The sequence below is a fragment of the Clupea harengus genome, chromosome 22 (assembly GCF_900700415.2).
Source record: "Clupea harengus chromosome 22, Ch_v2.0.2, whole genome shotgun sequence".
NCBI lineage: Eukaryota > Metazoa > Chordata > Actinopteri > Clupeiformes > Clupeidae > Clupea > Clupea harengus.
In genome coordinates, this window is record NC_045173.1 from 8802049 (window position 1) to 8819349 (window position 17301).

At 42.6% G+C, this 17301-nt stretch overlaps 1 protein-coding gene across 5 annotated transcripts; it reads right to left on the minus strand.

The window, feature by feature from the left end:
* Positions 1 to 213: 213 nt before the first annotated feature.
* Positions 214 to 17193, minus strand: ssbp3a (single stranded DNA binding protein 3a). Of its 5 annotated transcripts, XM_031559576.2 has the most exons (19): positions 16965 to 17186; positions 16506 to 16565; positions 16343 to 16415; positions 16096 to 16157; positions 15702 to 15786; positions 5361 to 5450; positions 4036 to 4110; positions 3875 to 3931; positions 3677 to 3731; positions 3484 to 3557; positions 2892 to 2968; positions 2662 to 2710; positions 2506 to 2541; positions 2235 to 2295; positions 1996 to 2066; positions 1787 to 1856; positions 1630 to 1658; positions 1270 to 1371; positions 214 to 1173 (listed from the first exon to the last, which is right to left on the minus strand). In XM_031559576.2, the coding sequence occupies exons 1-19, from the start codon at positions 17018 to 17020 to the stop codon at positions 1144 to 1146; spliced, it is 1212 nt and encodes a 403-aa protein (XP_031415436.1). In that variant the 5' UTR covers positions 17021 to 17186; the 3' UTR covers positions 214 to 1143. The 5 variants fall into 5 exon arrangements, with proteins under 5 accessions (XP_031415436.1, XP_012692371.2, XP_031415437.1 ...); XM_012836917.3 differs by lacking the exon at positions 16506 to 16565 and having other exon boundaries at positions 2892 to 2992; positions 16965 to 17180; XM_031559577.2 differs by lacking the exon at positions 16506 to 16565 and having other exon boundaries at positions 16965 to 17179.
* Positions 17194 to 17301: the final 108 nt, after the last annotated feature.

The following is a 17301-nucleotide window of genomic DNA, read 5'->3' on the forward strand; positions in this document are numbered from 1 at the left end:
GAATCATTTTTGTTTTATATCTCCCTACATAATTGAATCTATTTTGTGTCTTCGATAGTTTGTTTTACTGTCACAGTTGAGTTCAGTCAGTAACTCATCCAACAGCAGCCACCAAATAACTTTGTTTTTGCAATTTCACAAGTTGTAATTCTGCTACAAGTTAGATGCAGTAGATCATATGAAGGGTCAGACTAAAATGCACAGAGGCACTGATTTTTGTAATATCAAGTTTATCAAGAGCTCAAACACAACAAGGACATACATGTATGAATGTGAAACCATAAAAAAAAAACAGGATTTTTACTGTCCAATCAAAAAAGGTTGATATACATTTCACTACAGACCCCTCTGCTGTTGGGACAGGGGTAGAGAAGTGAACAGTATGGGTCTCTCCCTCACTCGTCTCTTTTGAAGAAACCACTCAACACCCACTGAGCTCACTGTACTCAATCACATCATAGAATTGGATTGTCTCTGTCAATGAATAACTATAATAGGTTAGTGAAAGTCAATGCCTTAAAAACAAAACAACAACAAAAAAAAACAGTAGTCATTACGGAGTTTGATGAGATGCAGGTTTTTAGGTCTAAACTAAATTCAGAAGCCGTAAGGACTACAGAGAGAGCTGGAATGGTCTTGAACCTCTGGACAGAACAACTCCTTCAATAGATTTGCATTGGAACTGTTCGCAAGACACAGTGTGTTTCAGTGGTCTTCTTTTGGGGAGGTTGAGGAGTTAGACAGCCTCCCTGTGTGTTCTGTCACCATGTTCTGAAAGGGCATCATGGGTAAAAAAAGAAAAGAAAAGAAATCCTATAGCAGAGGAGCCATCTCCATGCTGAATTAAATCAGACGTTACAAAAATGAAACACTTCCATGACAAAATAAAAAAGACAATTTTAAAACAGCTTGATCCAGGGACGGAATTCATAGTGTCTTGAGGATATGGACCAAGTCCTTTTTGTAAGATGGAGCCACAGGGACTTCCTGCTTGAAGCTTTCACTGTTCCCAACCAACTCTTCTGCTGGCTCTGATGGACTAAACTCCAGTGTGTCACGGTAGATACGCATTTATCTTCTACACACACACACACAAACGCACTCATTGGCTGCATCCTAGTTCTTCTAGGTGTCCGAGGCTGGTCACACACTCATGGTCATGGTCGGCGAGTACTGAAGGAAGAGAGGCAGAGGTATGAAGGAATTTGCATCACAGGGCACACACTATGTGAGACTCTATGGTACACACGTGCACAGGTTTCCACTCACGCTTTCGTTCTGGTAAGAGTGAAGGAAGTTTCCGCCGAGATCACCGTCATCCCTTGGGGTCCCAGGCGGATTACTAATCCCACTCAAATTGTTTGGAGAGTTCTGATGGGGAAAGGCCAGACATATTTAACGGCTATAGATCACGATGAAGTGTTCATGCGAGTACTCATTACTGTGAGAAATACTACCATTAAGGCTTTAACACACTCTATACGCCATTGTGAATATACCACAGTTACTAGCAATCCACTTTGCGCCAAGAACACTTGAGAAAGCACCAAAGTACCTCACCCTAGCATGTATTAATGCCAAAATACTATTCTAAAATAAAGGATTTTTAGGATTAAGGTTAAAAATTACCTTAGGGAGCCCATCTAGATCACTTGAACCTTTAACACAGAAGGAAAACTCACATTATTTAACAGTTTATCTGCCAATAAATAGTGTCAATATGTCTAGCACATTGTTTTCTTGAAGGCACCATATCATCAGACAGAATCTGCTGAGCTCAGGTTACCCAATGATCCATTCATGTGATGGGGTTCCATTCCCCCCATAGGGCCATCAGAGTTAGGACCCATGGGGAACTGATGGAGGAGAAACACCCGGAAGAAAGAAGAAGAGACAAAGAGAAAGAGAGATTACAGTCACATGCCACGTTCAAGAAAAGCTGGAGAAAAGTTCAGTGGAGTCGTTTCTGGTCCGACAGGAATGTGCTGGACTCACATTCGTCCGGTTTCCCCCCGGCTGAACAGAGTTAATCATTGTGTAGAGGTTGTCACCAGAGTTAGTGGAGTCTGAAAGCGGAACGTGAGAGGGAGCATTACACGCCTGACAGAGAGGAGAGGAAGTGTGGCTGATGCTGAGCCAGAGACAAGTATAAGCCCAGTGTGGTGAGTAGAGTTCAGGAGGAAGGTTGCAGCCTGGGAGTGGGGATTGGCGGGGGGAGGGTGGTCATACTGTACCTGCTGGACTAGGCATGATGGGAGTTCCTGGTGGGCAGCCACCTGCTCCACCCTGTGGGCCCTGAGGGATAAGACAAAGACATGCAGTCAGTGCATAACAGACTGGCTGACATCTGACATTGTGTGTAAAACCAATAGCCACTGTCCCAGAAATAGAGGTTAGGGGTTCACTGATATATTCATTAAATATGAGATATTAAGAGTTTCTCATCTATTAATAAATAAACAAACAAAATCACAAAAGGAAGAAGGATCAATAAGAAACTCTTACCCCATATGCGCCTGGAGAGGAGGAGGAGTATGGAATCTGAAAAGCATCAAGAAACAACCACTTGAGCATCACAACACCATTATACATGTCAAACTGAGTCAGAGCCAGAGGAGAGGCACATTTGTACAGCGGTGATGTTGGCTAGCTCAGACTCACATTGTGTCCATTGTTGGGGTTAGGCCACGGTCGACCAACTCCAGGCCCCCTGTGTGAAGTAACAGAACACAAGATGAAAGTGAGGGCCAGAGAAACACAAAACAGCATTCTTCACAGGCTCAGCTGCAGCAGCCAAACTTGGCTCCATTCAACTCATTGTTCTACTTCCACCCATCCCAAACCCATCTGAAGAGCTGGGCCAACTGGGAGGTTGGCAGAGGAGATCTTACATGTTCATGTTGGGCATGTTGGGCATGCCAGGACCCATGGAGTTGGGTGGGGGAGGCCTCATTCCTCCGCCGTAGTTCTGCAACGATAACCAATGTTCAGACTACCATAACCAGAAAGCAGAGGACACGCCCGAGAGGAGATGGGAGCAGGAGACGACAAAAAGGGCAAAGGGAGGAGAAGAGAAGGGTTAGTTTTTGGAGGAGAGCGGAGCAGAGTGTTACATGGTAGATTACTACTGAGGAATGTTTAAGGAAAGGTGAGTATGAATGACAGGATGTGAAGGCGAGGCTTTTTGTATTCCCCTTGGTGCTATTCAGACCCAAGACCTTAAAGAGGAAGGCAACAATTTAAGAGTTCTACTTCGATATGAAGAGTTGATGTGTGCACCAACATGCTGAGTAACAGAAACACTAATTCAGACCTCGGAGTTAGAAAGAGATGATGTCCAAAACGAAACCAAGGCAAACCTCGACGACCCGTTCTAACCCAGACAACCCCAAAGGGACATTCTACTGATAGATCGAGTATGCACAGTGGAAGATCAGCACACGAGACGGCAAACATCTATGACGTGTTTCGGCTGTAACATACCTGTGGTCCCACTCCCATGGGGCCCATTCCTCTGGGCAGGTTCATTCTCTGCATGGGGCCCAAGTTGGGATGACCTGCCAATAAAAATGGCTCTCATGAAAGACGTATTCAAACTTGGAGAGTCTATATTGCCACTGTAGTGATATTATTGAACGGTACACTCTTTGTGTCGGTCGAGGCCAACCCGCAGTACCTTGAGGTCGTGTGTGGTCCATGACGTTTGGAGGCAAGGGCTGGCCACCTGGATGCTAGAGGAGAGAGAGAGAGAAAGAGGAGGAGACAGGAGAGTATGGCAACGAGATCATTTCACAGCAGCAACAATACAACTTGCTCCACAACATCGGCTGCTTATTGAATGAACACATTTAAAGACGTGATGAGACAGCCGTACCTGGTTGGACATTCTCACGGGTGGCCGTGGGCCACCATACCGCGGGGACATAAAAGGCTGTGAAGAGAATAACAGAAGCTTAAGAGTGAGACGGCACTATGCTGAAAGAAAGAAATGTCATGCATTTGTGTGAGTGCATGAGTGTGTTGGTGCGTGTTTACCTGCCCGTGGGGTCCCATCATGTTAGCGTTGGGAAGAGGTTGCGAGTGAGGGGAGGGTTGGGAGCCGGGGGGACCCTGCGAGATTGGAGGCGAATGGAGAGAAAATGACAGTTACCATGGCATCAGAGGAAGTAAAAGGGACACACAGCAGGACTGGAGAGAGAAATCGGGAGAAAGAGCAGGGAATGGAGGAAAGGACAAAGTAGTAGAAGGATTATGTGCCACTGGTCATGAAGGCCAGAAAGCTGGTAAGATAAACAAGCTATGGATGTGATGCTTATTTGTCATGAGTGAACTGATGACGGAGGCTTCACCCTTTTGTGTATTTAATTTCTCTCATTAAACTTAAGTTAAGTTGCCTAATCACAAAAGAAAATAGACGGATACACCACTAGGGGGCAGTATGACTTCAGTGTGGTCAAACGCAAACCAGCTGCACAGGCTCTCCCGGCCTCACATTTCAACGTGACCACTGATGCATGGCTTAACACTGGGATAATGGACTCAGCTTTGTCTTGGTGTAGGACTCTCCATGCTTCAGCGAAACCTATACTGTATCCTATGCGTAATTCAATTAACGGTCCCGGGAAGACAATAACGTGATCCTTGTTGAGGCCAGGGCTTTCCCAGAATGCCATTCTGAAACTCATCTCTACCGGCATGAATTTGAGTCAGCCACAAACCATTCCGGAAAAAAATAAAACTCTGGCATCGTGGCATGAAATCGATTGGTTAAATTGATTTAGCACCAACTTTTCCCTTAGCTTTCCATTTTTCTGTTCACTTGCCAGTCCAACCTGAGGCAAATTTGAGCCCCTTCAACCTTATTGTTGCTGACTTTGGCTGGTCGTCCCTCTTGAGATATGACATGGCAGAAGACCAGGACAGAAACATAATGGGCACCTCAGGGCTAGGGAGGCCAGCAGCACAGATTGTGGCAGGACTGGGGTTCTACTCCCAGGCAGACCCTTGGAGGCCCCATGCTCGAGCCTGACAGTGCATGTGTACTGAAAGCCTAGGTCACAGCAGTGCTCTCTAGCCAACACCCAACAGCAGATAAAGATGACATGCTGCCATTTAGGATGAGCCAAATCAATGCGGTCACAGTCCTTATCCATTTTCTTTGTCTCTTTGTGGAAGTTTATATGGTTTGTATGGTTTTAAGCTTGTTTTCCACTTCCAATCATAAATAAATAAATGCATTTGACACCTCAAGTGAGATCGTCAAAGGAGTCTGTGAATGAACATGCTAGTTCCCTTGCTTAGTTATAAAAGTCTTTATGGACTAAAAGGAGATGTCTGAAGCAGAGTTGAATGTCACCCACCTGAAAGAACCCAGGAGGCATGGGCCCACCGGGCATGCCCTCAGAGGGAGGCATGTTGCCCATCACCGGACTGGGAGCAGCAGCAGCACTCTGTGGAGAGCAACCAGAACATGGCTCAGTCACCGCAACCTCATTTATGGTATTATGGTACATTCACACACATTTTCATTTCCATATTTACTAGCTATGGCATGCTTTAGGCTCCCTTGGCATCAAATAATACTATAAAGAGACGCTCACAATTGCAGTGCAAGCGCAATCAATACAGGAAATACCTTGTTGAATTACCACTTGATGGTAACTCTTTAGCCACAGCATCCCGTCAATCTAATTTTAAAAGCATTTCTTTTACATCAGCTGTTTGCAATGTTTTTGTTTCACTTAGGCAAGCCCACCACGGAACTCTTACTGTGAAGGCTAGCGCCTTCCTGTATTTAATCCAAGACATGGCTTTTGGTGTGTGGCCTCATGACTGCATTAACAAGAACGTGTCAGCCTAAGAGTCCTCTGTGCTGCTGCTACACATGCTGTGGCTAAAATCCCATACGTGTATGAAAGCTGATTATGACAAGAGGTCAGGATTTAAGGGACTTAAAGGCAGGGAAGGCGGCATCTTATAAAGAAATCCAAGTAAGCAGCTCATCTTGTTACAGCAAGTCTGATTGGACTGTGATGTTGGGTGATACACTGTACAAGGGAACCAGCTAAAACGGAGGACTAGAAATAGATAGACAGACAGACAGATGGCCATTGAGTATACATGTACTGTATGTGTGTGTGTGTGTATATTTGTATTGTGTGTGTGTGTGTGTGTGTGTATATTTGTATTAGAAAATAATACATTTATATATATATATAAAAAAAATGTATTATTTTCTAATACAAATTTACAGACATACAGTATAGATAAACAAACAACACATATATAATATGTGTGTTGCACATTTCTAAGGATAGGGATAATTGTAGCCACCAGATTTCTCGATTGGATGCCCAAAGCTAGGATGAGTTTAGTCATTGTGGTTTAAGCATAAACACACTACTGTAGAGAGAGGGAGCTGTGTCTCACACCATGACATGCAGTAAAGCCTAAACAACCAAACAGCAGGGCCTCAAACTGACTTATTTGAGTTTTCGCCCACTATGGCAACCTTTGTTTATTAACACCCACTAATCCTATCAGGGTCTTGAATTAACACGGAAGGGCACGGCACAGAGCATTTCTCCATGTGTCAGATAATGCCCATTGTTCAGAGCACTGTCCATGCTGTGCTTAGACTGAGGGTAGAACCCACTGATTATCCCTATTACAGACAGCCTGGTGCATGGCATATGTGTGAACAGGCGATATACATCAGAGCCACAATGGCCACAGGTATCAGACAAGCTAAAGATACTAAATAGTAAACCTAGAATACAAAATACCAAAGCTAAAAATACTAAATATTAAAGCTAAAATACAAAACACTAAAGCTAAAATACAAAACACTAAAGCTAACATTTTAAATAATAAAGCTAAAATACTAAACACTAAAGCTAAAACAGAGATTACATGATGGCAAACTTCAGAGCAGAATGTTATCGATGTTGTCCCAAATGGGGTGGGGGTGGGGGGGTGTTATAAAAACCAAGATTAAAAACAGTTGAAATGTAAGACATAAAAAGTATTGACCTAGTAAAGTAACATCTGTCTGAGGGCTGCTTTCCAACTATTAGAATGTTTGTAAACAGTCTCTTATAGGCCAGCCCTGTGAAACCTGGCAACCAAAACAAAAAGCTGAATGTGGATTGGGCCATGTCTAAATATATCCCTTCGGCAACTGTGAAATCTAACAGCAGGGGGAGAAACCTGGTGTTGTCCGACTTCAGTAGTCAGAGACCTGCTAGCAACAAATAGCACCTTCACAGAGAGCCCTAAATGGTAGCCTTTGCATGACAAACATCTCAGGCTTTCCATCAGCCTTAGCATAGTCATTTTTAGCATGTGTCCTGTCAGATGTCCTAATAGATGTAAAAAATACAGATTGTGAAAAAACAATAATACAAATAAATAATAATGTTATCATAATAACAGAACAGAATAGAATATTCCACAAATATCCCACTAATCTTTCAGGACTAACAGCTGGATACGAAAGAGGGTGGAGCCTGGATGCTTGGTGGGCCTGCTCCCGCCCCGACGACCAGCCACCACCCATGTCATTATTTCCTGACTCCTGTGTTCCCACAGCCTGCACTGTTTGTGACCTCTGTCATACTGAGAGCAGAGCAAGACGGCACGATGGAAAGCACAAAAGCCCTTCTCAAACAGAGCTGTGTGGACATTAACCCTTGAGACGACTGACAAGTGGAAGTACCCTTCTTCACTGAGCCCCCATGCAGTGGCTATAGCGGTCATGTGTCAGAAATGAAGGACCACACAATTGCCTAAAATGACATTTCAAAATAATTGAATCCTGTGGAGGAGTCTGTGTTTTATCTGTGATGGGCGATCGCCTGAAATCTATCACACAATAAGGTCTTAAAGGGACCAACTCAAGGCCCTCCTGGAGAAAACAGGTAGTGTGAGTTGTCCACCTGACAGTGATCTCTAATTTTCCCTTCAATCCCTGGTGCATTTCCTCAGCCTTAGTACGGCATCAGGTCTGCTAGAGTATGTCAGCTGTGTGTGTGTGTGTGTGTGTGTGCGGGGGGGGGGGGGGGGGGGGGGGGGGGGGGGGTAATGCTTACGGTGATGAACTTTAGAATCTTGACATTCATATGGCACATCACTACACTGCAAAGGTCACAGAATTTACACTTAACCTTGTAACAAATAATGAAAAGGTGATCCTGGGTTTTAAGAGCTTGAATAAGCAACCCATCAAGAACACAGAAGTGGTATTGAATACATTTGCAGTCGAGTCTGGTGAACAACACAATTTAAGAAAAAGACGGGGCCGGAAGAATAGTCATGTCAATAGAATCTAGATTTTCCCGACAATTTCCATTTTTGTTTTGTTTCTGGTGCCACAATAATGTGTCCAACAAATAAAGCTAGTGCTGATGACTGACAGGTCATAAAAACCTGTCATATGTCAAATATATTATATAAAAAACAATATATACATATATAGATCACATACAAAGAATACAAATCTAACAAATGAACAGGCACACACTAAACACCCCCGAGGCATCTGAATCAGTGCCATCTGTCTGCTAACAAAGCTCCTTAATCTGAGGACACATGCACATTTTTCATAACACTGACAGAGAGGGAAAGATATGGTGATCAAATAATCCACGAGCACTTCTTTTCGGAGCCTTTTCATGGCCTAAAAGATTGGGGCTGGCTGGGGCTATTTCTCCTGTGTCTTCAGCACCAAAACAGCATCCTGGTCTGTCCCCATGACGATTCATTACCGATTGACAGGGGCTGGGGCCTTTTTAAATACCCCAAGGGCTCTGCAGAAAATGATCCAGACCCATAAACACAGGCTGTAAACAAGGATATCACTGCTCCTGAGTACATGGCCTGTGAGGACTGTTTCCCTAGAAGATGACTTTATAATATTAAATCTATAGGACATGCAAGTAATCTCTGGCCCACTTGTGATACCTATCTCTTCTCTAGACTTCAAACGTACAAGAGATTCAGTCAGTCAGTCGTAAACTACCTCTGTGGTAGACAAGGTAATTATGTATAAAGCAGGGAAAGCCATTACTGTAAAGCACCATCAGTCCATTTTTTTTTTTCCTCAGGAAAATTGATCAGCGTGTCCCACAATGATTATTGACAGATGTTCTCATGACAATGTGAGTGTGGCCCAACGGGTAGTAGCAGACTTCAAAGGAAAAAGAAAACCTCTACATCTGCTTCGCTCATATGTGACCCCTCGCCGCAACAAAATTTCCTCTCAATCGCTCTCTCCTTCAACAATTCAATGGGGCATCTGTTGCTCTCCCTCCCTCACGTGTTCACCAGCCGAGGGCCTCTGTGGCCAGACTGGCATGGCCTGTAACCATGGCACCCTTGTCTCCTCTCCTTGGTGAGTTTTTCCACCTCTAGGGAATATAAAAGCACAGGCTTCCTGGCTCCCCCACTGAGTGGAGAGAGCACTGAGCTAAGGATAGAGCTACTGCTAAGGCACAATCGCCATCACGATAACAAATTAACTGTGTGCTAATTGCTAGGAACCAACTGCTTTCGGTGGACTCCAGGGATGTTTTGGACTGTTCTGGTGTATATTGTATATCCACACAATTTGGATTTGAATGCAGCTTCTCAGAAATAGTCACTGAAGAGATGACACTTTGGTTGTCAGCTATACAGTATCTAGGGGACGAAGTAATTAGTGAAGGTTGAGAGGAATCTGTGAAGGTGAGTACCCATGGCCAACTCCACTTGACAGAATAACAAGCCCCATTAGTGGCAATCAAGCAACAACAAAGGTCAGTAAACATATGAGTGGTCCTTACATCTAAATAAGGGCAGAGAGGCTCGTACTTGACCAAAACACAGTTAAGCAATACACAAAACTGTAGCCGATTTCACAAAAAAATTTAAATATATACATTCATCACTGACAGTAGACATTTGATAAAAAAATGAACACTGTCAATAAGTGTTGTTCACAATCAGGCAGCTCAACGAACAAAAACAGCGACGGAAAACATACTAATAGAAAAGACTAAAACTACCCCGAGACCACTTTAAGACTAACAAAGGAAGACAAGAAACCTTTAAAGAAACCATGTATTTTCTCTGGACATGTGTCCGCATTAAACAGCCTGAATGTTTTGGAACACCGTGCACACATATACTTTTATAGCATTTGATGTTACCAATCAAACTCAAGCGATCTTCTCTAGCATAAGAACACCAATCAAGATCTTGTTCTCTAATTCAAGGACTATCTAAGGTCTATTACTCTTCAGATATTTGTTAGCATTATTCAAGCCTGATACTAGAGACAGGTAGCCATCTGCATCTCAGACATTAGTATGACAGATGAGTGTAGCTCTAGTCACTGTCGAACTCAAAAATAACCTGCCACCTGCCACGAACCCTGCTGTCATGGCAACCATGAAATACAACTGACAAATGCTGAACAGAACTGGAACGCAGTTGTGGACATCATATCTGCTAGAGCACCGTATCTGCAATGGTACGCCATAGAACATGTTTGAGTCCTCATTTGTTAAGAGGGGGAAAACCGCAGCTAGCGGGGTTCAAACTAGTTAACCATAATTTATTATAACAATAATAAATTATTACCATCATTTATTATTGTTGTACATACGCTAACATTGTTGAGCTTGAATGTCCATATAGCTCTCATGTTAGCTTGGCTAAATTATGTTTGAGCTCATTCGATAAAGTGCCATTTAATGGGGAATCAAAAGTTTCCCTCGCAAATACTGTAAGCCAGCTCGCTGGCAAATTAGCTAATAAATCCATCCAGAGAAAGCTAGTATGAGAACATTTTTTTTTTTTTTTTTTACGTTTCTAAATGTAAAATGGTTACTTGTTCTTACTTGTAAAAAAGTCTGAAGTAAATAGGATCAATCCATTTTGGGAACATGTAGGGTCAACATTCCCTGAAAAAGTTTTTCATTTTGAGGCTATTTCTGTCTCTTTTTAGAGATTTTTATTGAAGAATGTAATTAATATGATTGACAAATGTGTTTCTGTTATTTAGCCCAGCACCACTGATGGTATGGGGTGGTCAAATAATAGAAACACAACTCAATAAAAGCACAATACAATACAATTTCAGCCTCCATAATGAACACACAGTTTAATCAACAGCTCTCTAAATTAGTTTAAACTAATACAGAATATTATAACCTTCATAAAGCAAATATTTATTGCAGGACTGGTGTACTAGACTGTAGTACTTTCAGCTATAAATACTTGGTCATGTTATATCCAGCCATTTCTTCCAGCTTATTTTCATGTTTTTAAAAACCATGTCTTCTCAAACAAGTGCTTTGTTCGTTTTGTCTGTTTTCACAGGCCTGCAGAATTTAACAGATGAACAACTTCAGCATACAGAGACCCTCTGTATGCTGCAGACTGGCACCTATCTTCCTTCCATCACTAGACACTTGATTTCTCACTCCTTAATTCATTGCATTTTTGTTAATCTATTTATTGATTTATTTGTCGAGTGTTGACAGAAAATATCAGCAACCATTGTATTTCAATTATATTGCAGGTCTGGATTTAACATTTACAAGTGTAAAAGGTAAGTAGTGCACTTTTGTACAATGGCTGTTTGGTTTATTTTGATAAATATACATATAAAATGTCAAAAAACAAACTCATCACGCCTAGCTATTGCCGTACAGTTCATTATAGGTAATGTATTAATCGTTCGTATGTATTAATCGGGGTCCATTGTCATACACAGGCAAATAAAAGGCCACCAAATAGGTTCTTAGCAATAAAGTAGCGAAATGTAACACGCCGTAGATAAACGTACCATTGCAGATATGGTGCTCTAGCAGACATGATGCCCATACAGTCGTTTGTTACATGAGGGCTGACAATAAAATTCACCACAACAAATAATATGATTATTTGAATCAATTAAAAATAGTTTTATGTTTGGTTTCACATTTTTTTATTTCATGCTTGACCTTCAGGGACTGAGAGGGAAACTGGGCAAAACACAAATTAAATATTTAGAAGAGAATCAATCATGTCATAAGGGCCTTTGTCTGTTCATCTTTCTCTGGGTGAGGAACCTCAGAAAATCTCCAATAACATATCTAGTTTCATTGCTGAAAATGATTGGCAGGGCTAAAACAGTGGTGCAGTGTGGAAAAAAGCTATCCATACAAGTGTAAGACTAATCAAAACAGGGAACGTAATCCGGGTGTTCAGCGAGACACTTTGGCAGAAGCCAGACGCGTCTCTCTTTGTTTCTATCCTTCATGGGCACTTCCTCACAACACTCAGCAAGACCATCAGCAGGAGCCTAGCTGATCCAGAGACCTGAACCAGGCCTCCCAAAAGCAATCAGGGCATTCCAGCCCCCTGCAGACTTTACATGCTCGCCCAAAGCAACCTCTCTTTAACAGAGACTCACCCCACCCCCAACCCTTCACCTAGCCTCAAAAAACAAAAGTGAAGCAAGGTCCTCCTTAGGGGGAAGAGGAGGGAAGGGGAAAAAAAACAGTCAAGGAAATTCCTGGAATATTTTAGATGTGGTAGGGGCTGTGCTCTCCAACCACTCCTGTTCCAGCCTGCCGGTGTAATCACAGTAGGCCAAGCCAAGAACAGGAGTCCTCTTATCAGTGAATAACCCAATTACCCTTCCCTGCACCCCCACCATGTATAACCTAATGATACTACTATATGAAAGAGCAGTATACGTTCACAGGGCCTCATGAACAAACTGATGGCTTCATTGGTATTTACGTAGAGAGGGACAAAGAACGGGGGGGAAAAACAGGATCGACACAACTCCTCTTTCTTTCTCACTCTGTGTTTACCCCTCCCCCACCTAGGCTACTCAGCTCTCTGTACACCCCCCAGAACCCTCTCTCCAGTCACTTCCTTCCTCTCCCCTCTCTCCATCCCCCTCCTAGGCCTGTGATGGACGGCTGATGGCAGGCGGAGTTGCCTGTGCTAATGTTTTACTTTACGAGTTCGCTAGACCGAGGCCGCTCAACTCAGCAACGCTCAGAAAGCGGCATATTGCGAGACAGCTAAATTTAGGATTCATTATCAGAACATAATGCAGCCACAGCATTGATCTGTTGGTCAGTCCTGACTGTGATGTATTGTGCTGCGGTCTAAAACACTAATGGGTACTAAACATGCATATCTGATAAACTAACAGTCACTTTATTGCCTCGATTGTTACAACTAGACTCCACAATTCCATTCCATGTCAGGGACATACAAATCAAACGGAAAGTGACGAATACAGACACACACAGACTCACATTTGCCTCCAAGAGGTTACCTAAGGCCTTTTCCTTATCAATCATATCTTAGAATGCATAAAGGTGGGGCCAGTGTAAAAAGATAATATCCTTTGACACCAGACCCTGAAATGTACTTGTCATCTTAACACAACTGGTTGATTCAGTACAAGCTGTCTAATGTCTAATCAACAAACAGCTCATGTTATTCCAGGACCGAGGAAAGGAGGGCAATCACCCTCACATCTTACTATCAGGTGAATGGGAGTTTAACACAGACCCATTGGTAAGGCCATATAGTGGTTTAAGCACAAGAATTAGATCCATTTCCATAAGTCACCTCAATAATTCATAGCTATACTTAAGATGGTTATGCTGGTTGTTAGAACAAAGTGAAGCCACCCCTCAGTTGTCAATCTCAATGGCCAATTCAGTGTTCAAAGTCAAGTTGTCAAAAAACACCCCTGGATAAGCACAGATATCAGCAAACATGCACAAATTGGCACCTTTTAGGTGGCACATCCTTCTACAACTGGCTTATCTCCACGCCCCTCCCCTGTCTACCCCTCACCCCCCAGGGCGTTGTGTTGTGGGGGAAGGGGGAGCTGGAGAGGACACTGCTGCCCATCCTTTCCTGCTGTGTCAGGGTTAAAAAGCTAAAAAGCAACAGCAAACCTCACCATTATCAGGTCCTTCAGGCTCCCCTCCCCCACCCCCCTTCACACAGCACCAGAGGCTATTTCTGCTGTTAAAGAGACAGGCCCGCCTTACACTGCGTGTCTAGTTAGGGTCGCTGAAGAGGTGAGAAGAGGCAGTATCAGACTTAATACTATTTCTAAGCGCACAGCTTAGCTTTGAGAGCTTGTCAGTCTTAGTTCAGTCATTCGCTCTGTGTGTGTGTGGCGTTTGAGGGTGTGTTCAGAAAAGCCCAGACATATTCCTTAGCCGAAACATATTTCCTGAGGAAGGTAACCCCTCTGTGGATTGTTATTTTGCTGCCTGCTTGTGTAAGGGTTAATATTATGTAACCTGGAGTGGAGTGTCTTCAAAAGGGGACCAGCGCTCTACAACACAGAATTACTAAATAAATCCTTGCAGCTTATTCAACTTAATCCAGCCTAAGAACATGTACGGCATTTTAAAACTCTGGGATTTGAAGGAGATTTGGGTAAGACTGGTTTATGTGTCAAACAGTAGAAGTCCTAACCCTCATGACCCTATAACCGTAAGTGTGAGTTGTTGATGAAAATCAAATGTCTGTACTCCTGCATCAGAAACTGGACTACAAAAAAAAAATATTCAAGGGATGGTGCAAGTTTAGATCTGACAGAGGTTTACTTGTCATCACTTGTGTCAAAGTATGCACCTGATGTTGTGCTCGCTCTGAGTGAACAGGGTTTCCCTATTTTGTTTATAGAAACTTCAACTGCTGGCTCCACATTGTTTGCCGCATCTGCCAGTATAGCACTTGAATGTACAATGGCAAAACAATCACCAGATCAACAGTATAGTTCAGTAGTAGCTAATGCACTTATGTTACTGTGCCCGCATGGCCACCATGTATACTCTGAATTCATGGTTACTAAATGTTAACAAGAACTGCTGCCTTAAAAGCTACATTCTCTTCACTGATTCTTTGATATGTGAAATTAAATCTAATGAATCATACAGGAATTTAGCATGATGCATTTAAAAAAGCGGTCCCATATGTTCTCATCATTTCTAAGAAATAGGTCTCACAAAGAACAATGCACCAAGGCACTGACTTTTTCATGCAAATATTTTCATCTCAAGATAAAGAGTGGAACATAAAAATAACCACCACTTCCCCTGCCCATATGTAGTCCTTGTAGTTCATCTTAGGAGGTCAAAGACAAAATTCTAAAGGGAGATTCTTGACTTAATGTCTTCAAGCAACCTGTACACTTAACTTTCTTTACTCTCCTATTCCAATGAATCTTCAAGCCAGCCATACAAAGCCAGGTAAATTGAGGCAAGTGAAGAGGCTTGGCTGTCATACTAAATACACTGCCTTCTGAGCACAATTCAATCTGCTTGAAAAGTCTGAGGACAAAACTAACGCTTCACTGAATATCAGAGCTGATAAATAGGCTTCTAGGTAAGTCCTTAGCAATTGGTACATGACAAACACACATGACATACAGACTGAACACCTACAAATCTATGTAGGTCATCAAGAAAAGCCCCTGTGACTTTACCGGTTAGCAATATCAACTGCCTTACGCAGTCACAAGAGCATACTGACTATGTCTACATATTCATTCATTCAATGCACTGCACTGCACTGCACACATGGTGGCAAAATAATCTCATTGGCCCACTTGCCTCTAGTGAATGAACTTCCAGGCCATTGCACTGGACCAAGAGAGAGAGAGAGAGAGAGAGAGAGAGGTTACTCACGTAGTCATGAAAGGCTTTGGCCTCACTGGAGTGATCACACGTCTCCCTTCTTTCTGGGGCCGCACAGTACAAATCCCAAAATACACTGTGACACAATTAATGGCAAAGCAACACATTTCATAACATTAGAAAAATTCAATTTGGTCAAATAAATAGCACAAATTAAGGAATCGGGATGAAACTGGCCAAAGCATCTCTAAAATGGAGCAGTAGCCTATTACACTTCAAAACCTTGAAGGTATTAGGTAGGGTGATTTGAGAAGACCAAAGAGAAATGTAACATCAAATTTGTGATAAGGCCAACTGTTTAATTAATATTAATTATTCACGGATAGGTAAATTGGGTAATGAGACCTAAAAAAAACCCACTTCTCACAAAGTTGAAGTAACTTACCACCACCACGAATGAAGGAAGCCTGGTGGCTCTCCAAGTGTAATGTTTTTCTCCCACCGTATCTACACAAACAGAAAGACGTAGACACAAAGACAAAAACATCATAAATGGAAGGACACATGAAATACTCTACAATATACTTAGATTTCAAAATGGAGGTCACGCTGAACCGAACAAAGAGCATTGCGGAATGGACGGAAGAGGTCATGCTCCATGTAAACAAACAGACAATGGAAGACCACCTCACCTCAGAGAGGAACGTTTGTGCAGACTTCTGTGCACCGACGTGAAGCAGATACTCGTAGACATACAACGCTAGCCTGTATGAGTTAAAGAGACAGGTTCGATGAAATTCATTATGCTTACATCTATGGTCTATGGCATATCTCACAATAAATATCCAACATAACTTATTAGGTTGCAGCCTTTGCGAATGTAGCCGACATTCCTTCTGATCAAGTTGGTAACATCTTTGAAAACAAAGTAACAAATCGCATGACTATACAGCGTATACAACTGTGTGATCAACACAATAAAATGTCACATACATTTCTATATTTGACTTGAGAAACAGGCTTGCACAGGCTTTTACAAAATTATAAAGTCATAAAGGGAACATGTCAAGAGGTGCATTAGCGAAGCTTTTAATTACATTCCATCTTAAAATCACAGAACTGGTAACAATATTCATATCACCACTGTCTGTACAACTCTAAAAGAGCCCCGCTCGTACAGAATCTTTCATTTATATTAGACTGAAACATATTCAAAGAAATCTGCTACCTCACCACGGACGGACATGGAGCGCAAACAGCAGAAACAATTGAATGAGCTAGGAAATAATGTAGAGGCGTTATCGGAACCCTTACTTTTCACGGGCTTGGCCGTCCGAGGGCACAGTAGCCCCCTTTCCCTTCGGAAACATGGTTTTAAATGCCTAAAAACAATCGGCCGTTATTCCACGTTGAATTTCTTATGTTCCAGCTGTCAACGTGTAGCCCATCCGTGACCCCATCCTTCTCTGATAGTGCGGCTCAACCGACCCTGGTCACAGCATGGACTATGGGCGGTAACCCATTCTTGGTGACTGGCATTCATATTTACCAATGACCTCACATCGTTTCGTTGCAACCGCCCCCTCCCCTACTCCATAAATAAGGCTATAGGCGGCTGCATTTAAAAATATGTTTGGGTTAAATTAAACTA